The 21,924-nt window shown below is 45.1% G+C and overlaps 1 protein-coding gene across 3 annotated transcripts in view; it reads left to right on the forward strand.

Moving 5' to 3' along the window:
• Positions 1–21,924, forward strand: part of LOC147098781 (myosin-9-like) — a 148,368-nt gene that overhangs the window by 121,775 nt on the left and 4,669 nt on the right. For all 3 annotated transcript variants that reach the window (XM_085969461.1, XM_085969463.1, XM_085969462.1), the window contains 11 exons: positions 134–286; positions 1,122–1,370; positions 2,063–2,275; positions 2,971–3,183; positions 3,737–3,898; positions 6,308–6,436; positions 12,474–12,562; positions 13,761–13,884; positions 14,753–14,961; positions 16,205–16,313; positions 21,351–21,523. In XM_085969461.1, the coding sequence (XP_085825587.1) occupies positions 134–286; positions 1,122–1,370; positions 2,063–2,275; positions 2,971–3,183; positions 3,737–3,898; positions 6,308–6,436; positions 12,474–12,562; positions 13,761–13,884; positions 14,753–14,961; positions 16,205–16,313; positions 21,351–21,523 (1,823 nt within the window). The remainder of the gene's footprint in view (positions 1–133; positions 287–1,121; positions 1,371–2,062; positions 2,276–2,970; positions 3,184–3,736; positions 3,899–6,307; positions 6,437–12,473; positions 12,563–13,760; positions 13,885–14,752; positions 14,962–16,204; positions 16,314–21,350; positions 21,524–21,924) is intronic.

Raw genomic sequence — 21,924 nt, forward strand, 5'->3', positions numbered from 1 at the left:
AATTCAGTGTAGGGAGCAACATACCTAGGAATGCTCGATTTGAGTAGTACTGCTTACTAATCCATATCCTTGCTCTGTTTTCTCCCCCCCCCCCCCCCCCCCACCCCATACTATTTTCTCATCCCTTGTGCAGGAGCTGCTTCAAGAAGAGACTCGACAGAAGTTGGCTTTTAGTACCAAGCTGAGGCACATGGAAGATGAGAACAATCGCCTCCATGAGCAGCTGGAAGAGGAGGAGGAAGGAAAGAGAAACTTGGAGAAACAGATTTCCAACATCCAGTCTCAGGTAAAATGTCTTCAAACTTTTCTTTTGTGCTGTTTTTGTTATGCATCAGCTCCCACTGGCAGCCCTCGAGTCCCCTCTCCAAGTGGCCGTTTCTCGTGAGTATTGGCAGCCCGAGGGCCATAGATGGTGAGCCCACTGTGATACAGCATGATAGTGCCTCCTCTATGGGTTTTCAAATTTGATCAATCATTGCAAGTGTGATTACTTTAGTAGTCCTACACTCCAATCATTGTATTGCTTCAAATTGTGAAATTGTTACTCCACCCAACTCGCCAATATGGAGAAGTAGAAATGGACATGGTTTATCAATTGGTCTGGGGTGCGCTACAATGCACTGCATGTATTTCACCAGGTTGTTCAAACCCTAGTTTTGTCATTGCAGTTGTGTATCTGTCATTTGTTTGCTAATGGCAAAAGTGATCTCCATGGCAGGGGAAAAAAAGGTCAGAAGGGTTTATTCATTGTGATGTTAAGAATGCTGTTCTTGAAGCTACTGAAGGCTTTTAAGATTTCAGCGAATATAATCACCAAAATCCACTTGGCATTCCCTCATACTTGCTGCAAAGTTACAGGCGATAAATGCTATGCAATTAATTGGTAGGACATTATACTATATCTAGTTATCCTGCATTAGGATTCGTCCCATTTCACACATGCACACCTTTTGTCACCCAGTACAGATTTAAGAGTCATACTGTAAACACTAGTGAACGATTTTCCTACCACGCACTAATATAAATTGTGTTGAATTGATGTCACACGCTACAATTATCTATACGCAGGCAGAATCGATTGAAGTTGACTTTTCACTGACTCTTGGTTAATGTTATTTCAGTTGGCTGAATCAAAGAAGCGCCAGGATGAAGGGTGTGCATCACTGGAATTAACCGAGGAAGGTAAGAGGAAGCTGCAGAAAGATATGGAGGTCTTGACGCAGCGCTATGAAGAGAAAACGTCAGCCTATGACAAGCTGGAGAAGACCAAGAACCGTCTGCAGCAGGAGCTGGACGATCTGATTGTGGGGCTGGACCACCAACGGCAGATTGTTTCTAACCTTGAGAAGAAACAAAAGAAATTTGACCAGGTGAGCGTGAGAGCGATAGATCCTAAGTCCATCACTTGGTTTTTAAACCATTCAATGTCCGTTGATTATAAAAGAACATAAACATTAAGTGCTTTTGCAAAAATGGAAGATCCAAAATTAAAGTGCAACTTTTGGATGACCAAAGGAGGACCAACTCAGCATCCACATCCTAACCTCGAGATTGCAATAAAATTTGTCCTGAACCTTTCCTGTAACTTGCAATACTTTTGGTGTGAAACTTGGAAGTTTATTGAAGTTGCAAAATCCTAACTCAAATTTTATTGAATGGTTTTTATGTAAGCAGTAACATTGCACCAGAAATGCATGCACTGTATCAATTCAGAGTTCCATCTAGTTTATACATGTAATCTGCCAATTAGTGAAAGCTGTACCATCTGAATTGATGGTTTCCAGTGGCAGGAAATAATATTTATTACTTTTGATTGTGGCTGTGGTTATCCATCATTGAGGTTTAATATATTGCGCCAAATATTTAAATATAACTCACCAGTTCTAGGCCAATCAACTTCAGCTTTTATCTTGCCTAACCTTGAAACTTGTTTGTACTGTATTTGGGTTAACCCAAGAATATTCTCTAAGGTGTTCCATGAATAGTCTGAGCACTGCAATTATCCTTGTGTTTTATTTTAAAAGCGCAATCCTGTTAAATGGGTCAATTTTTACTGTTTCAGATGCTGGCTGAGGAAAAGAGCGTCTCCTTAAAGAACTCCGAGGAACGGGATCGTGCACAGGCCGAGGCACGCGAGAAGGAGACCAAGACCCTGGCGCTGACCCGTGCCCTGGAGGCGGCTATGGAGCAAAAAGAGGAGATGGAAAAAATGAGCAAGCTGCTGCGTACAGAGATGGAAGACCTGGTCAGCTCCAAGGACGATGTCGGAAAGAGTGTAAGTAGATGCCCCCCTGTAGCAGGGTTCAGGGAGCTGGCCTTTTCTTCCCTTTCCTCCCCAATTCTTGTGGATATCGATCCACAGCCCTCCAATACTTCACTGAGTGGCCATTCTTCGTGTTAGGCTAATCAACCATCAAAGGCTTCACAGCCAAGCCTGATCGTCATCCCGCATAATATCCCCACACACGCACACTTTCTACTAGAGGTCGCTGGGCAACGATCAAGATTAGCACTCCGACTGCCTTGCCGTACATTGCTCCCTAGTCTGGGGCACTGAGGCCAATTGCAGTGCCTCAACTGCTGCTATTACTGGGATCCACTAACGCAGTGCAAACCCACAATCAATCTGGAGACCACCTGGTCTCTACAACTTCGTGCTACTTTCACCTACCAGGCCATTGAGGGAGCTCTTGGAAACATCTTAAATAGAAAATACACCACTTAGTATCATTGTATAAAATGCATTTTATACAGTTAGTTTGATTCTTGATAGATTATTGTGGAAAATAGTGCTTTTTTTTTTTCTTTCCTCAATTCTTTGATGGAATATAGATCACCAAAATGACCATTCTTCATGTCTTACTATAATGGAGCTGTTTTGGTAATAGATGACCCGCTGTCGCAGTGCTTGAAAGATACTGGTGTTGCTAATCTGCTCTAATTTACATTATCCCATTTATTTGTGTGCAGGTACATGAGCTGGAAAAGTCAAAACGTGCTTTGGAGCAGCAGGTGGAGGAGATGAAGACTCAGCTGGAAGAGCTGGAGGATGAGCTCCAGGCCACTGAAGATGCGAAGCTACGTCTGGAAGTAAATTTGCAAGCCATGAAAGCTCAGTTTGACAGAGACCTGCTGGGCAAGGATGAGCAGAGTGAGGAGAAGAGGAGACAGCTGATTAAGCAGGCAAGTATGACTTTGAGAGTGTATAGAGGTGAGCGCCATGAATTTTAAGTTATGGGCAAAGGTTAAAGATGTTGAGTTGGTTTACTTTGTGGGTGGTGGGGAAGAGGAGTCTTTGAATTTGCAAGATTATGAAAAGAATTGATAAAGCTGATCCAGGGAATTTGTTCACCGATACGAATGGTTCAAATATCAGGACTCCAGTCAAAAATTTAGAAGAAAGAAGAGAGTTGGATAAAACTGTTAAGACTTTTGGAGTAAGTTGCCAAAAAAGACCATTGGAGCAGAGTGTAGAAATGGGTTTGAGACAATTCGATCTCCTTCTGGAACAAAAACGGGTTGATAGATCTGCTGAGTAGGTGGGGGTTGATCTATCAAAAAAGGACGCTTGTTAGGCCTAATGGCCTTTTCCTGTTCCTTTTGTCAAATGTTCAGTGGGTTTAGGAGGACTATATCTGGTTTAGATGCTAGACATTTGTTATTGGACATTGTTATTACGGTTTGTCTAAACAGTAACTACTTCTTTTATCTGTTGCTAACGTTGTGTGTATTCCAGGTGCGTGAGATGGAGGCTGAGCTGGAAGATGAGCGGAAGCAGCGTTCCATGGCTGTTACTGCCAAGAAGAAGCTGGAGATGGATTTCAAGGACTTGGAGGGTCAAATTGAAGCATCAAACAAAGGTCGCGAGGAAGCCATCAAGCAGCTTCGCAAACTTCAAGTAAGCAACAGCAGTCACCATCGGGATAGGGTAGAACACTCAACACTGAGGTCTCTGTGCCCAGATCACTCCTCTTGTTTGTGGAATTTCTTGAAGGATGTTTGGTACATGCAGGTGCTCAACAACTGGCAGTGGAAATCAGCAGCATGCCTGGGTGGTGCAGTGAGTTAGCATACCAGCTTTTCACTTTGGCAGCCAGTGTCCAAATCCAGCTGTATTCCATTTCCTAGTGCTAGCACCTCTTGCCTAGCTGAGCATCAAATTCACAGAAGTACACACTGGGACCTACCACAGAATCAGCACTGTTGGGTACTGCCACAATGGAGACATCTGACTCCATCAGTCAAACAGCCGTGCCCCTTGTGGTAACTGAATTGCTCAGATAATTTAGAATATAGTGTAAATTTAGAATTAATAATACAGCACAAGTTAGATATACAACCAAATTCTACAAAAGTAGGCTTTGGGGCTGCTTTGCTTAATCAATTAATTTGGGAATAAGTGATATTTGGATTAGTGGCTTCAGTTTTAAAACCTAACTGATTTGGGTAAAACTGCTCCAAAAAAAAAATTGCAGCCTAATCTGGCATTGAAAACTTTTTGAACTCTTGAACATAACCTGGTAGGTCACATTGAGCCATTTATCAGGTTATTTTTCAATCGAGCAAAACCCATCTGTATTTCTGTTTAATGAAAATTAATGAAAACATGTATGATTCTGAGGGGATTGACCGGGTAGATGCTGAGAAGTTGTTTCCCCCAGCTGGAGAGTTTAGAACTAGGGGGCATAATTTTAAGGCTGAGGTGAGGAGTAATTTCTTCACTCAGTGGATTGTGAATCTTTGGAATTCTCTGCCCCAAAGGGCTGTGGATGCTCAGTCGTTGAGTATATTCAAGGCTGAGATCGATAGATTTTGGGGTATTGAGGGAATCAAGGGATATGGGGAAAGTGGAGATGAGGTAGATCATCAGCCATGATCTTATTGAATGGCGGAGCAGGCTCGAGGGGCCAAATGGCCGACTCCTGCTCCTATTTCTTATGTAAAACAGACAAATTGCTTAAAAAAAAAAATGTTGTTGCTCCAACCGTCAAGATTTAAAGGAGACAAAGGTGCTTGCTTTGGCTCAATTTTCATTAGCGCATTTCATTAGAAACATTCGTAGCAAAGGATGCTTTGGGACGCAAAGTCACAAAAATAGGTAACCAGTAACAAAATGAGTCATTTAAAAAAAGCATAGCTAAATCCATGGCCATACCGTAGCTCACTAGTCTCAACAGACTTTGTAATAATTTTCCAAATCGGAATGTGGCATTGAGGTCGAAGATCAGCCATGATCTTATTGAACAGTGGAGCAGGCTCGAGGGGCCGAATGGCCAACTCCTGCTCCTAATCCTTATGTTCTTATTGGTGCCTCAGAAAAGTGTCAGCTAATTGATCCTAAATAACATGTAGGTTCTATTTTTAGAGATAATGAGGCTTAGGGAGATTTTACCTGAAGCTCTGTCATTGACATATAATAAATGCTCCTCCCAACATGCAAGTAGTTAGAGTACTGGTGAACTCCTGACTAAGATGGCAATAACTACTTTGCTTGAGGGATAGATGTTTTAACCTTTATCCAAGCAGAACAAACATTTGCCCCTTTCCTTCAGGCTATTCATAGTGCAAGTTGGAAGATGTATGCACGCCTAAATTGTAATACTCTTCTGGATTAATTCCTGCTTTAAGAAATTCTTCCTGTTGCTGCAAGAGTTGCAATGTTTCCACCAGCTGTGCTCAGTTGGATGACAGGGTATTGTCTGGATCTTTCTGCTAATTGTCTGCACCCCCCCCCTCCATGCTAGAGTCCAGTACGAAAGGTGCTGGCAGCACCCCCCCCCCCCCCCCCCCCCCCATACCTCCACACAAACGCACATTCAAAGTAGCCAAGGTGATGGTCAGCAGCCGACTGGATTGAGGATGGCACCATGGCCGAACCTGCTGCTGCCCTCACCTGGTGTCCAGACTCTCAAATTCAACAGAGGGCGCTGGAAAGCTCCTCCTTGGGCACAGTGGTGCTGAGCGATGTCCCCTGTAATTTTATTTTGGTCCGCGTGGCTCCTTTAACAGGCTGCGCAGCCCGTTCAAAATTCCGTGCATGAGTTTTTTTCAGTTTAAAAGCCGGCTGCGCGGGGCCCCTGGCGTGCTGCACGGCCGTGCAGCTTAAAAGGAACAGTGGTGCTGAGGCCAGCTGTAGTTCCCCAACTACTCTAGCTAACTCAGCACAGACTGGAAACTCGTCTGTGGAATTTTACATCTGTCCCACACAAGAAATGTGTTTCCTGTTTTGGGAGGGGAGGATTGGGAGAGAATACAATTCGGTACTTGACTGATTTGTAACATTCTCTTGTTTCTTTGTCTTGTGCAGGCTCAGCTGAAAGACTACCAGCGCGAACTGGATGAAGCTCGCATGTCTCGAGAGGAAATCCTGACCCAATCCAAAGAAAATGAGAAGAAGCTGAAGGTGCTGGAGGCCGAAATGATTCATATGCAGGAGGTATGAGAGTAAACTATGCTGTGAAATGAGGAGGAATTCTATCATACTACTGGAAGAAGTTGGAACAGTGGGTTTTGTTAGATCCGTGTGTTAATGCCGCGGTGGCGCCTTTCAGGGTTCCTAGTTCCTGTTGAAACACTTCTTTGGCGTTAGCCAAGATTTCTTTTAATCGTCCAGGTATGACGTCATGATCATTTTTTTTCTTACTGGTCACCGTCAGTGCCTGAATGGAGTGCCAGTCTAAACGTATCTTTCTGATCCATTCAGGTCCCAACAACGGTGGACCACCATCTTGCAGAACGTATAAATATAACTTCTGTATTTCCTTGCCATTGTATACAACAGGCACCCTTATTTTCCCTCTGGGGTATACTTTCTGCCCCGTATATGTCTTCAAGATAATGGATGTGTCTTTCAAAGGTATATGTGGAAATAGCCGCTCGTAATCCGGTCGACTTATGACGGTCAGAGCTGATCCTGTATCTAGCTCCATTTTGACTGGGGACCCTGCTATCGTGAGGGTAACCCAAATGGTCTGGTAATCTTCTTTGGCAATTACATTATGTAATTTGAGACAGCTTAGTCTCTTGTTTCCGGAGTCGCTATCGCTCTTCTGGTCTTCGGAGCTACCGTCCGTCATCATTTGTACCTTTCTGTACTTTTCCTTATTGACCTTTTTACTGTCGGTGGATTTTTTTCCAGATCTGCATACACGTGCAATGTGTCCCATCTTTCCGCATTGCCTACATGCTTTGTCCTTGAACCAGCAGTCCCTCTGGTCATGGGTGGATCTGCCGCAGCGATAACATCTCTCGAAGCCCCGTGTCATTTCATGGGTGCCGAAGTCCTGTGGCTTTTGCTGTATCTCTGCAGCTCCTCTTGCTGCTGCTTCATATGATACAGCCACACTGAAAGCCTTGTCCAGTGTCAAATCTTTCTCAGAAAGTAGTCTTTTCTGTGTTCCTTCGCTTAGGAGACCGCAGACGAATTTGTCTCGTAGAGAATCTGCCAGTCCTGCCCCGAATTGGCTTTCGTAATTCGGTGAGGTAATCAGCGTTACTTTCATTCTTGTGCTGATTCCTCCTGAAGAATTTGAATCGTTCCACTATCAGCAGCGGTGTTGGGTTTAAGTGCTCCTGTAAGGTATCAACAATCTCCTTAAAATTCTTGTCCATCGGTTTGGCTGGAGTGATCAAGTTTTGTAACAGCCCGTATGTCCTTGCGCCCATCAGATTTAGAAGTACCGATGCCTTTTTATCATCCGTTACTTCATTCGCCTTGCAATATACCTCCACTCTTTCCACATATGTGGTCCAATCCTCTATATCAGTATCGAAAGCAGTGATATTGCCAGTCTTCGGCATCCTGAAAATCAAAAATGGCGCCTCCCGCGCTTTTCCTTCTTCCCCGCCGAGTCAAGATGGCGCTTTCCCGCTGCTGCCAACGCTGTTCTCCGTGGTTCCCGTTGCGACCTGCAGCTTTTCGCGGTATTTCTATTTAAAATTTTTTTTTTATATATATATCTTTTAAGTAGTTTCTCCGTTACTTGGAGAACCGTTCCCGTCGTGGAGCGGACCCTCTGGGACTTTCCCCTCCCTCTGCTCGGTCCGAACGCAGTCCTGCTTTGCAGCACCGGCTGCCTCCTGAGTGTTCCACCCTCTCTCTCTTTGCTTTTGCTTTCCGACTCGCTGCCCGGCCCCGCTGCAGAGCCACCCGATCGAGCCCCAGCCTGCCGCAGCCCAGGAAGGATCCGTGCACTACCTACCACCAGCCCGTTTAGCTGGTGAAACCACAGTTTTTTTTTCTTGCTTCGACCTTCGTCTGAGGAATCGATCTCCTTGAGGTGCTGCCGAATTGCAGGTAAGTTCGTTTCTAACTCGTCGCCACTGTTAGATCCGTGTGTTAATGGAGACACGGAATGCAGGAGTTGATTTAACAAGTGTTTACTGAACAAAGTCTGGAGGTGAACTAACTACACAAGACGCTATACAGGCTTATATACCCGAGTGGTCACTACTGGTACTACAGTACACGGGCTTCAAAAACATAGTTCCTCTTAAAGATACATACACTACAATTCCTCCCCTTTTAGATAAATAGTACATAACATTTTAAGTAATCATTAAATAACATTTTTACAAGAACAATAATCTACACATTTGCTGAAGCTAATCAATTACAAATTCAGTCTCTCTGGAGGCTTCCTGACTCGGTCCGGATAACACCTCGGTGGTGTAGTAGGTTCTTTTGGCAAGGTTGATTCGGCTTCAATGCCAGTGTCGGGTTCATCTGGTTCCAGTATCACCGGATCGGAGGTAGATACTATGGGTATCTCTGCTTCATCACTAGGCGTATAGAGTTGTGGTGTAGGTTGTCCTTTTTCGGATGACTATGATCTGGTCAGCATGGCGCCTTATTATGCTTTCTCCAATGTCCACGGTATACATCAGCGGTCCTAGTCGTGTGCAAATAGTTTCAGGCTGCCATTTCTCGGTACGGTAGTCCCGGGCCAAAACTGGTTGACCTATCTGGAAGGTTTTAGTTGGCCTTTCATTCATGCTTTGAAAGTGCCGGTTCTCAACGTCCCTTCTGACGTTTGGCTTGACCAAATCCAGCCGGCATCTTAGTCTTCTATTGAAAAACATCATGGCGGGGGTTTGGTTTGTAACCACATGTGTTGCATTCCTGTACGCAAACAAGAAGTTATCTACCTTATGTTGTAGATTTATGTCTTCATTACCCATGGCCTTTATGGCCTTCTTGAAGGTCTGGACAAACCTTTCAGCCAATCCATTGGTGGTGGGATGGTATGGGGCGGACGTGTAGTGCTTAACCCCATTGTTTTTTAAGAACTTCCTGAATTCTTCGGATACAAATTGCGGTCCATTATCAGAACAGATCTGTTCAGGCAGCCCATTCCTGGCGAATATGGTCCTTAATACTGTGATGGTTTTTTCCGTGGTGGTGGAGGACATCTTTATTACCTCCGGCCACTTGGAGTGTGCATCCACCGCGATTAAGAACATTGAGTCCATAAATGGACCAGCAAAGTCGATATGTACCCTTTGCCATGGAGATGAGGGCCACTCCCATGGATGTAGAGGGGCTTGTGGTGGGGCGTTTTGGACCTTCTGGCATCCTAGACAGCTCTTGGTCATTTCTTCGATGTCTCCATCGATACCTGGCCACCACACAAACGCTCTGGCTAAGTTCTTCATTTTCACTCCACCCAGATGCCCCTCGTGAAGCTCCTTTAGCACTTTATCCTGGAGTTTGGGTGGAATCACCACTCTGGATCCACACATCAAGGTTCCTCGGCACACTGACAGCTGTTCTCTTCTTTGCGAGAATGCTGGCAACAGTGGTTCGCCATGTGCTGGCCATCCCTTCACCGTTAAATCGCAGACTCGTGAGAGTCGGGTCATTTCTCGTTTCCTTTTCAATGGTAGAATTTGTCACTGGTAGACATTCCACTGGTCGAGTGGAACATGTCCACTGTAGGCGCCTCTTCTACCGTTGGCAACGGTAGGCGCGATAACCCGTCAGCATTCCCATGCTGCTTTGTTCCTTTGTATTCTATGTCATATTGGTGTGCCCCTAGGAAAAGGGACCACCTCTGTAGCCTTTGCGCTGTCATAATGGGAACGCCCATTTTAGGGTTGAATATGGAGACGAGGGGTTGATGGTCAGTCAACAAGGTAAATTTTTGTCCGTGTAGGTAATGGTTGAATTTCTTCACCCCCCACACCAGGCTGAGTGCCTCCCTGTCGATCTGGGCATAGTTACGCTCAGCTGAGTTCAATGAGCGTGACGCAAAAGCTATCGGCCGCTCCGAGCCATCAGGGAATCTATGCGATAATACCGCTCCCACGCCGTAAGGGGATGCATCGCACGCCAGTCTGATTGGCAGTGATGGGTTGTAATGAGCCAACACTTCCCTGGACGTGATCAAGCCTTTGCATTTATGGAAGGCACGTTTACAGTCTTCGCTCCATTTCCAAACTACTCCCGTTTGTAGCAGTGCGTTAAGAGGGTGCAGAAGAGTTGATAAGTTCGGTAAAAATTTATGATAGTAATTTATTAATCCCAGGAACGACCTTAATTGTGAGACATTTTCAGGCGCGGGGGCTTTTACGACCGCTTCAATTTTTTCAGGTGACTTATGCAACCCTTCTTCGTTAATGACATGGCCACAATATGATATTTGTTTCTGGAAAAATTCGCACTTGGGGCCATTTGCTCGTAGGCCCCGTTCTCTCAGCCTCGTGAGCACCTGCTCCAAGTTGGCAAGGTGCTCGTTGTCGTTTTCTCCTGTTACAAGGATGTCGTCTAGGTAGCATTGAGTCCCCGGAATCCCTTGCAGGACTTGCTCCATAGCTCTTTGCCAGATAGCCGGAGCTGATGCCACTCTGAAAACCAGTCGATTGTACTGGTAAAGGCCTTTGTGTGTGTTTATCGTGAGATACTTTTTAGAGGCCTCCTCAACCTCCATCTGTAGATATGCCTGTGCTAAGTCAATTTTGGTGAAACGTTTCCCTCCGGATAGTGAGGCGAAAATATCTTCTATCCTCGGAAGAGGATACTGTACCGTGTGAAGAACCGGGTTTACAGTCACCTTGAAGCCCCCACAGATGCGAATTTTTCTCTCTTCTTCAGATTTATCATTATTCAACGTTTTCCTCATGACCGGGACGATGGGTGTTGCCCACTCGCTCCAATCTACCTTGGATAACACGCCTGCTTTTTCCAAATTCTCCAGCTCTGCCTCGACAGCTGGACGAATTGCGTATGGCACCGGCCTTGCCTTAAAAAACTTGGGAATTGCCACAAAGTCTGGAGGTGAACTAACTACACAAGACGCTATACAGGCTTATATACCCGAGTGGTCACTACTGGTACTACAGTACACAGGGGCTTCAAAAACATAGTTCCTCTTAAAGGTACATACACTACAGGTTTGGTTCTCTTAACCAGCGTTGTTCCTCAATGGCGTTGATCCAATACGTGCAAACCATCGAGCTGACTCGGCTCCTTCTTTAATCAGAATTTGCTGCTTATTTTATTGGGCTTGTTGCTGTGAATTTAACAGCCAGCTGATGTCATTGGGCATCCAAAGCATTTACAAAGCACTATTATGTCCCTGCTACAATCAAACTGTTCGTAAGGGTCTGCTTACCACCGGAACTTTGCAAGTGCAGTACGATGAGTAAATGGTTACCCATGCTTCAGGTTGTTGTGTTCATTCTTTAGTGCACAGTAAAACCTCACTAGGAAGGACAATATCTTGTGTTAAACTGCATGCAAATGCTGACCGAGGAATTCAGCAGTTTAGTCTGAGCAGGGTGGTAGATTTGCCCAATCTTTCCACAGCCAGAAAAATCCACTCACTAGCTAGTGCTCTAAGCAAAGTTGGATCTGTAATTTTAGTGATGTGTTGGAAACTTTCACTGCCTTCGGAGTTGAATTATATGAAAATACAGTTTCTAATTATGAAAGGGCAGGCAGTATCCAAATCTGAGATGCAGTGAAGGTCCTGTAAAAAGCAACTGGTCTCTAGAGTAGCTCTTGCCAGCAAAAAAGCATTCAACTCAATTGTGCAAAAACCTTTGATCTCACATGCACCTTGACTTTATGAAAACTGGCAAAACTTGCCATCACTATGGAGATGACCGCAATGTACAGTTTTACAACCCCTTTGGATTCTGTAACACTCATTTTGAGTGCTCTATGCAACCAGCTGATACTGTCCCTTTGTAATATCATGGCTGGTGTCTATATTAAATGACTGTGACGTGCAGCCCAAGAATACTGTAACTTAAGCAGAAGTCCTGGAGTTGCTGAAAGAGTGGGAGAATTTGTGCTGGATTCCACAGGGGAGCATTAATCTCACAGGTGGAGAATACCTGTAAGATACACATTTCAGCAACTGTTTAAATATGGTTATTTTGATGCATTTGTTGCAAGTTTTTAATAACATGACCAGTTGAACAACAATGACTAACACTAAGCACAGTTTTTTATTCTTTTAATTATCTAGGAGCTTGCTGCAGCAGAGCGTGCCAAGCGGCTGGTACAGCAGGAGAGGGATGAACTGGCTGAGGAGATTGCCAGCAACAGTTCTGGAAAGTATGTGCTTCTCTTAAGTGGGCTTTATTTTCTTTTTCAACTCTTGCACCATTCACAGGGCAGTTGTTTAATGACTCCTTCCTTTATGTGGAAAGAGTTGAGCAGAGTCTCCTTTGGATTCAGTTGACTGGTGATGGATTGGAAGACCATCGATACTCTACAGTAGATTCAGTAATCTGATATCTGGGCCTAGTAGGTGCGCAGTACTCCAGAGCACTGATTTGACTTGGCTTGCTGGTTGAGCCTAGAGAGGTAGACCGAGGGTGGGATTCTCCCCACTTGACTGCAGATAACCCTTAATGCCAAGGCACTAACTGGTGGTCTTGGCTGATGAAACGGCAGGAAGCTTGCTCGTGCTCTATACTAGTAAGTTGTGTGTTTTTAGCTGGATAAGCTCCTGCAGAATTCCTTGGGTCTTGCCAATCTGTCTAAATTCTTTGGGCTTGGGAAGATGTGATCTGCCCCCGTGCAGAGTGTGCGCGCACTCCATATTAGGATGGGGATTCTTAGCTTGATTTGGAAACTCGAGCACAGTGGGCGCAAACCCATATAATCTCATTAAGAACATGAAGTTTTAAAATCTTTGCTGGGCTGAAGTCAGTTATGACAGGGGTAGGGGTGCTACAACTGGCCTAGGCCTCTGTTTGGCATTCTCTTGGGTAGTCACCCCCATAAGTGGTTTGAACATCTTGTATTCTGGGGTGTCTCCATACCACCCAAATATGTGTATCTAACCTGAGGTGTAGTAATCGTATCCCCTTGATGGGAAGTGGATACACGTGTTTTTCATGTGCGCTGCTTTGATCTCCTCAAAAGCCGACTGAGCAAACACTTGGTGAGATATGAGGCTTTATTTCACAGTACGGGAGCATAAAAACCTTTGTGATTGGATTCACTTATTTCAATCAGTGCAACTTGTCTTTGTGGAATACAAAATAACTAACAAACACACTATACACAGCTGGCCAGGCTCGGGGCTGAAGATTGGCCTCCTGGGTGAAGTGACCGGACTGCTGGCACTTGTACTTGCAGTAGTCAATGTGTGAGGGAGAAAGTGAGTTTAGAATGGGCTCCGTGGGACTGGCAGCATTTTCTGAATAGGGGAATGGCTTTTGTTGCAGTGGTTGTGCTGACTCGGGCATGGAAACTGCTGCAATTGACAGACTCCTTTGACTAATGCCGTGGACTCCTTTCGTAGGTCTTTGGCTCTGGATGAGAAGAGACGCCTTGAGGCCAGGATTGCTCAGCTGGAGGAAGAGGTAGAGGAGGAGCAGACCAATGCTGAAATGGCCAATGATCGCCTCAAGAAAGCCAATCTCCAGGTACATGTCCCATGAGCTATCACTTATTTTGCGACTGTGAATTACAATGAGAACGTCACAAAGTGCAGCTGAAAAACCTCTTAAACTGACCTCTGCAGACAAGAAATAGGGGATTACAGAAAATGTTCCAGTACTCGGACCAAATAATCCATTTGACTTGATCAATTGTGGAGTATTATGGTTGAGTCAGGGAATGTTGGGCATAATTTTAGTAGACCGATGCGGCTGTGCAAGGTCACTAAACATCAGCACAGGTTGGAAATAAGACTATAACAGCATAGCCCTGGCTCTTTGACCCATACTCACTCCTGTCAAGGCGCCAAAGTGGCAGTGAGCCCGGTGAAATGACCTTACTGTGTATATTTCATAGGTCGGTAGCCAGCCAGTACCCGAGAATGCCTTCAATCTCATTGTAACTTGGAAACTGTTCTTTAGTGAGGTAAACCTGGTCTACATGAAGTCAGCATGATTAGTCGGGGCATGTGGGTTGCACAGAATCCATACAGTCAGGCAGACATTGTGAAATTCATTTTTTAAATAAAAGGATGTTTCACTCCTTGAGTTGCCTATTGGATTTTTTTAATTAAAATAATTGTGTTCTGAAACCCTCACAGGGAATTGGCTTGCATGATTTACTGAGCCTAAACCCTGGGAACTCTGAATTAATATAGCTGAAGTACCCCTGTACTCCCCTACCCCTGTACTTTGGGGATAGCTTAGTCGGAAAGTTAGTTTGTTGGAATTGCCATATGCTGCTGTAGGGTAGGGGAGGTTGGTCGAAGGGTTTCACTCCATGCTCTCGAAGAAAACTGGCTGCGAGAACTAAAGCTGAAAATGTTTTACATCTCCTAATGATTCTGTTAAACAGGTTGACCAGATAAATACAGATCTTTCTGCTGAACGCAGCAACGCTCAGAAGGCTGAAAATGCTCGCCAGCAACTGGATCGTCAGAACAAGGACTTGAAAGCCAAGCTGCAGGAGATGGAGAATGTTGTCAGATCCAAGTACAAGGCAAACATCACGGCACTGGAGGCCAAAATTGTTCAGCTGGAGGAGCAACTCGATGCGGAAACCCGGTACAAATCGATCAAAACTATAGATGAAATATGCCAGGAAGGGGTATTTTAGGAAGGGGGGGTGGGTGGGAGGGAAGACCTGGTTTTAAAATTATTGCAAGCTAAGTGTCCAAAGCAAATCAGGCCCATCATTTGGCCCATGTATAGGCAGTCTTACCCAGGCTACAGGAATGGTGGATTTGGGAAATGTAAATGTTGCAGTTTGACATTGGTGCTGTTATGAAATTGGAGCATGTTATTAGAGCAAAGTTCCCTTTTGTTACGTGATGGTGTTTTGACATCAGTGCCCCTGTGCACTGATGAACCTCTATTTAAGCACAGAAATAACCCCCCAAAAAACTGGTGGTGGTCACATTGCTGATTTGGTCGTCACTGGAGGGGTTCACATTTATCACTGGTAACCAGGTGTGTGCCCTTCAGTACTGTTAGGTCATCAGTGACAAAACACTTGAAGCCATTTTGAATAATCAGGATTAAAGGACACTGGTTCAGACCACTGTGCACTCTTTGAAGGCCATTTGAGCCTCTTCTCTCCACTCTTTCAACTGCTCAAAAAAACAAACAAATACTTACTGGATATTTCTATTTTGGCTTCTTTAATTTGGATGGGTAGGCATGGACCAGTCCAGACTGTCACCTAACTGCTGTTGATTTAGTTGATAGTGGGGCAAGACAGGGGGCAGTATTTGTGAGTGGTACTAAATTGGGGGTATTTTATTAAATAGATTTATTTATGATGATGCTTACACTGAGTTAAGTTTAAAATCTCACTGATTAATGACCCTCTTTCAAATACCTTTTAACCGGCTGCAAAATGCTAAGACTTGACTCTCGCTGGCTAGCTTGGTAAATACCACGCTATGTGGAGCTGAGTCACGTACTGCAGGAATGCCCCAGATTTGATCCTTGGTCTGTGCTTAGTTAACTGATCTCATTTGAGGCAGATTTAGGCCATAACCACTGAGATTGGGAAGGGGAAACATTAACCAGCAGTGCACCTCTGATTGCTATCCAGTAACCCGTGCTGGGAAGTTTGGTTGTCTGAATACTTGAGTTTGGAGAGGACTGGGCTCATCTGTAATGTTCCCAAAAGTCAAATAGCCTGTCAATCTTGACTAGACTTTCATGAAAAACCCCTTGGATAAAGTCCAGGGGACTGTCCGCACCCATGGATCCGTTTGCCAGTAGGTGTCGGCACCTTGAGAAAAATCTGTAAACTAATTTTACTGTCCTGTCTAACTAGGGATAGGCAAGCTGCCAGTAAGCTGGTGCGTCGCTCAGAAAAAAGGCTGAAAGAGGCACTGCTGCAGATGGAGGATGAAAGACGCAATTCTGATCAATACAAAGACCAGGTCAGTCGCAGCTTTTAATGTCTATTGAATGATGTGCTTTTCATAGAATCATAGAATGGTTACAGCACAGAAGGAGGCCATTCGGCCCATTGAGCCCGTGCTGGCTCTCTGCAAGAGCACTTCAGCTAGTCCCACTCTCCTGCCCTTTCCCCTTAGCCTTGCAAATTTTTTTCCTTCAGGTACTTACCCAATTCCCTTTTGAAAGCCATGATTGAATCTGCCTCCACCACCCTCTCAGGCAGTGCATTCCAGATCCTAACCACTCGCTGCGTAAAAAAGTTTCTCCTCATGTCACCTTTGGTTCTTCTGCCAATCACCATAAATCTCGGTCCCCTGATTCTCGACCCTTCCGCCAACGGGAACAGTTTCTGTCTATCTACTCTGTCCAGACCCCTCATGATTTTGAACACCTCTATCAAATCTCCCCTCAACCTTCTCTGCTCTAAGGAGAACAACCTCAGCCTCTCCAGTCTATCCAAATAACTGAAGTCCCTCATCTCTGGAACCGTTCTTGTAAATCTTTTCTGCACCCACTCTAAGGCCTTCACATTCTTCCTAAACTGTGGTGCCCAGAATTGGACACAATACTCCAGTTGAGGTCGGCTCAGTGTTTTATAAAGGTTCATCATCTTTGCTTTTGTACTCTCTCTCAATTTATGAAGCCCAGTATCCCGTATGCTTTTTTAACCACTTTCTCAACCAGCCCTTCCACCTTCAACGATTTGTGCACATACTCTCCCCAGGTCTCTGTTCATGCACCCATTTAGAATAGTACCCTTTAGTTTATATTGCCTCTCTTCGTTCTTCCGACCAAAATGTATCACTTTGTACTTTTCTGTGTTAAATTTCATCTGCCACATGTCCGCCCATTCCACCAGCCTGTCTGTGTTCTCTTGAAGTCTTATCACTATCCTCCTCACTGTTCACTATACTTCCAAGTATTGTGTCATCTGCAGATTTTGAAATTGTGCCTTGTACACCCAAGTCATTAATATATATCAAGAAAAGCAGCGGTCCCAATACCGACCCCTGGAGAACACCACTGTATACCTTCCTCCAGTCCGAAAAACAACCGTTCACCACTACTTTCTGTTTCCTGTCACTTAGCCAATTTTGTATCCATGCTGCCACTGTCCCTTATTCCATGGGCTTCAGATTTGCTGGCAAGCCTATTATGTGGCACTTTTTGAAACGTAAACTGCACAAGTTAATTTGTTTCCTTTTCCTTTTCCCCATATCTTCCTGAGCCATGCACTTTCCTTGGCGGAGAGGTGTCTGCTCAGACCGGCAAGACCTACCCAAGATGAGTAGCTTTCAGATTTTTTTTTTTTATTCGTTCCTGGAATCTGGGCGTCGCTGGCAAAGCCAGCATTTATTGCCCAATAAATATCTGCCCTACCTGTTCCTCCAAGATAACACGCTTCATCAGAAACTTGCCTTGGGGTTAAAGTACGGTTTCGTGCTGTGAAATATCTTTTAACAAACCAATTACCTCGCGCCGCGATGGTGAATTGCAGCAAAGCTGTGCATGCATACTTCATTCCACAGCATGACATAGGCAGCAGCTACAAAGGTTATTAAATCAGCAGCAAAGTACTTATCTTTCCACCCCAACCAGCATTCTTTTTCTGTGTTCTGTGAAATTCCTCCTGCACCTTGTGACCTAGATAACAGGCCCGATACGAGACTCCCAAAACAAGTGCTCTACTCGGAGCTCCGACCCGGCAAGAGAGCCCCAGGTGGGCAGAGGAATCGTTTCAAGGACACCCTCAAAGCCTCCTTGAAAAAGTGTAACATCCCCACCGACACCTGGGAATCCCTGGCCCAAGACCCGCACAAAGTGGAGGAGAAGCACCCGGAAAGGCGCCGAACACCTCGCGTCTCTTCGCTGGGAGCAAGCGGAAGCCAAGTGGAAGGAGCGCACGTCAACCCAAGCACCCCACCCACCCGCCCCTTCAACCACCATCTGTCCCACCTGTGACAGACTGTAGGACCCGCATTGGACTCATCAGTCACCTGAGAACTCATTTTTAGTGTGGAAGCAAGTCATCCTCGGTTCCGAGGGACTGCCTAAGAAGAAGATGACAACAGGCAGGTGACCTGCCAACCCTCTGCTAATACAGCTTTCCAACCGGCTGCTGGGAGGAGCAGTCTGCGGACAGCTCTCAATTCCCTCCCACCCTGTGAGAAACTACTTGAACTGTGTTCAGTACCTCCTGACACCGACAGCTCAAATCCGATCATAGCACGTAGAGGGTGGCTACCTTGACCCATTCGTCTGTAATCATTGACATCAACCTTTCAGCCACTGGTCCTGAAACACCGGCTTTAAGTCCAGTGTCACGGGTCCTTACCACTGCCATGCCCATGATGCATGTCATCCTTGGCTCTGTCATCTCAACTTCTTGCATACGTGAAGCCTGTTCCAGGCTAGGCCAGACCAAATTGACCCAGTTGCTGGAAGAGAATCCAGAATATCAGTGCTTTTTGATTCATCCAATGGAACGTTGAATTAAATGGGCAAAGCAGTAGGACACAAAAAAGAAAAGAAAGACTTGCTCCATTTATCTAGCGCCTTTCACCAGCTCAGGACGTCCCAAAGTACTGCATTGGCTGTAGTCACTGTTGTAATGTAGGAATTGCAGCAGCCAATTTGTGCACAGCAAGCTCCCACAAACAACAATCTGATAATGACCTGATAATCTGTTTTTGTTGTTTTGGTTGAGGGATAAATATTGACCAGAACACCGGGGAGAACTCCCCTGCTCCTCTTCGAAATAGTGCCCTGGGATTTTTTACGTCCACCTGAGAGCAGGCAGAGCCCTCGGTTTAACGTCTCATCTGAAAGACGGCACCTCCGACAGTGCAGCACTCCCTCAGTACGGGACTGGAGCGTCAGCCTGGCTTATGTGCCCAAGTCTCTGGAGAGCTCCCAACTGAGCCACGTCTGACGCATCCGAGGAAGTCATGATCAAAGTGTACCGTGATCTGGTGAGGACTCGTGAGCACTGCCTGCTTTCCTGGCCACCATAGACACAAGGGAGACTTTCGAGTAGTAGAGGCAGTGCAAGGAAACACCACAAAGCTGACCCCTTGTCTAAAAGGTCTGTCTAGGTCATAGGGTTGCAAAATTCCGGGAATTTTTAAAAGACTAAACTTTCCATGGGAATTTATGGGACTTTAGTTTTTTTGCACACTGATGGTTTCTGTCTCTGACCCTTATATTATCTTTGTCATCAAAATAGACATACTGTTCCATACAAATAAAAACAGGCTTTCAAAACTTTATTTAGGTTATAATTTTGAACTTTATTGAACCCCCCACAAAAAAGACCCATCTAAAATAAAATAAAAAGAGCGTGAGCTTATTTAGCCTGTAATTTGTCCTTATTTTTGTCCCTTTGAGTCTTCTACCCATGAGTCTTCTACTCATCATTGCTCCTCCTGATTCTCTGGCTCTGACATGTCCATTTCCTCCTCTGTCACTGTCTAGCTGTGTGGTGGACACTTCTGTATCTGGCTCAATAAGTTGTAGGTTTGCCTGGATAGCCACCAGTTTCTCCACTCTCTTAGTCAGCAAGACTACCTGTTTTCCCCTGACATACTTAACAACTTGCTAGGCTCTCTTGTACAGTGTTTCCATGGTTCTCAAACCCATGATGTCCTTGAGGAGCAGGTTGAGCCCATGAGCTGCGCACCCAATAGACGTAATATGAGGGTAGGCCTCCTCTACTTGAGCCCAAGCAGCCTTCATATTCGCAGCATTGTCAGTAACTACTGGGAACTAATCGTTCATCCAACCAATCCGGACACATTTGTTCACAGACACACACATTATTAAAACAAGCCAAGTAAGAAGATAAACATACAGGAAACTTTGTGTTATCCGGAGGCTAAATGTCCGGCAAGCTCGAGCCACCGGCAAAAATCAGGAGCTGTTTCGTTAGGTTTTTTTTCTTTTCGTTGCTTTTTTCTCAACAGTCAAGCTCTGCAAGGTCTCGCTGAAGCTGTTGCTAAGCTACAGAGACGCTTGCAAGGTACGGCCGACTGTTTAGAAGCTGTAAGCAACAGGGTTTGTTGCCAGATACGGAGCTCAAAATCTCCGTATGTTTCAACATTAGCGCTGGTTTGTCCGGCAGTTTTGATGGGACGGCAACAGCTCGGTGCCGGATAGCACAAAGTTTCCTGTATATTGATTAAGGAATTTCTTTAAATTACTAATAGATATGGAATCTTAATTATTAAGAGAGGACCTGTGGGGAAAAAAAAAATGAAAGAAATACAAAAAAAAACAATATTATGCTAGCATGTGCTTTATTGGGCAAAATTCCCAAGCTAAACTTCCTGTGGAAAATTTCCAGAAATTTACCGGAAACTTTCCACCCCTTCGCAACCCTACTAGGTCACTTCCATTCTCATTTGGTGTACAGCCAATGAGATTGTTTCTTGATGTAGCATTCATCATTGCCTAAAGCAACCTCCGCTCCTGAAATGGTGTAAACTGAAATGGTGCCATCTGTGGCTCAGTCGGTAGCATGCTCGCCTCGAGTCAAAGCCATGGCTTCAAGCCCCACTCCAGAGATTTCAGCATGGAATCCAGGCTGACATTTCAGTGCAGCACTGTCTGAGACGTTAAACCGAGGCCCAGCCCTGCCTTTCAGGTGGATGTAAAAGATCCTACGGCACTATACAAAGAAGAGCAGGGGAGTTCTCCCTATTTATCCCTCAACCAACATCACTAAAACAGATTATCGGGACATTATCTCAATGCTGTTTGAGGGAGCTTGCTGTGCGCATATTGGCAGCCGCGTTTCCTACATTACAACAGTGACTGCATTTCAAAAGTACTTTATTGGCTGTGAAGTACTTTGGGACATCCTGAGATAGTGACAGTTCCTATATAAATACCAGTCTTTCTTCTTGAATTCCGACCCCACGTTTCAGCCAGAAGCAGCGACTGGCATTTATATAATGCCTTTAATGTAGAAAAACATCCCAGTGTACGTCAGAGGTTATCTCCTCGTGTTTCTTTTGCAGGTTGAGAAAGCCAATTCCCGTTTGAAGCAGTTGAAACGGCAGCTGGAGGAGGCTGAAGAGGAAGCCCAGCGTGCTAACGCTTCCCGGAGAAAACTGCAGAGAGAGCTGGAAGATACGACTGAAACTGCAGATGCAATGACCCGTGAGGTCAGCACGCTCAAGAGCAAGCTCAGGTAAGGAGAGGGCGCTGAAGTACGAACACTGGAACAGTCCTGCTGCTGAGCATGTTAAGAAAGCAATGCCTTACACCTTTAAGTGGACTGGGCCTGCTCAGCTCCTGTTTGTTCCCAGTCACTTTTTACGGTCTCGCTTTCACTTTGTTATAGCTGTCACCTGGGAAGGAGAGGAGCGCACCACGTGAAGGCTGCAACCTTTGCCCGGGCAGCGAACCCGTACCTGAAACAATGTTCAGGAGTGAGGCAGCAGAAGTAAAGATATATTTAATTTAAGGCAGTACTGGGACAAGTCCAAAGGGGTGTTTTAAATCATGGTACAAAAGCTGAGAAATTCGAAGTGAATTGGAAAGGGTAAACAAGGTGGGAGATTTGTAAAATTTTAAAATTAAATGTAACGG

The sequence above is a fragment of the Somniosus microcephalus genome, chromosome 28 (genome assembly GCF_052327205.1).
Source record: "Somniosus microcephalus isolate GS21.2 chromosome 28, FLI_Smic_1.0, whole genome shotgun sequence".
Classification (NCBI taxonomy): Eukaryota; Metazoa; Chordata; class Chondrichthyes; order Squaliformes; family Somniosidae; genus Somniosus; species Somniosus microcephalus.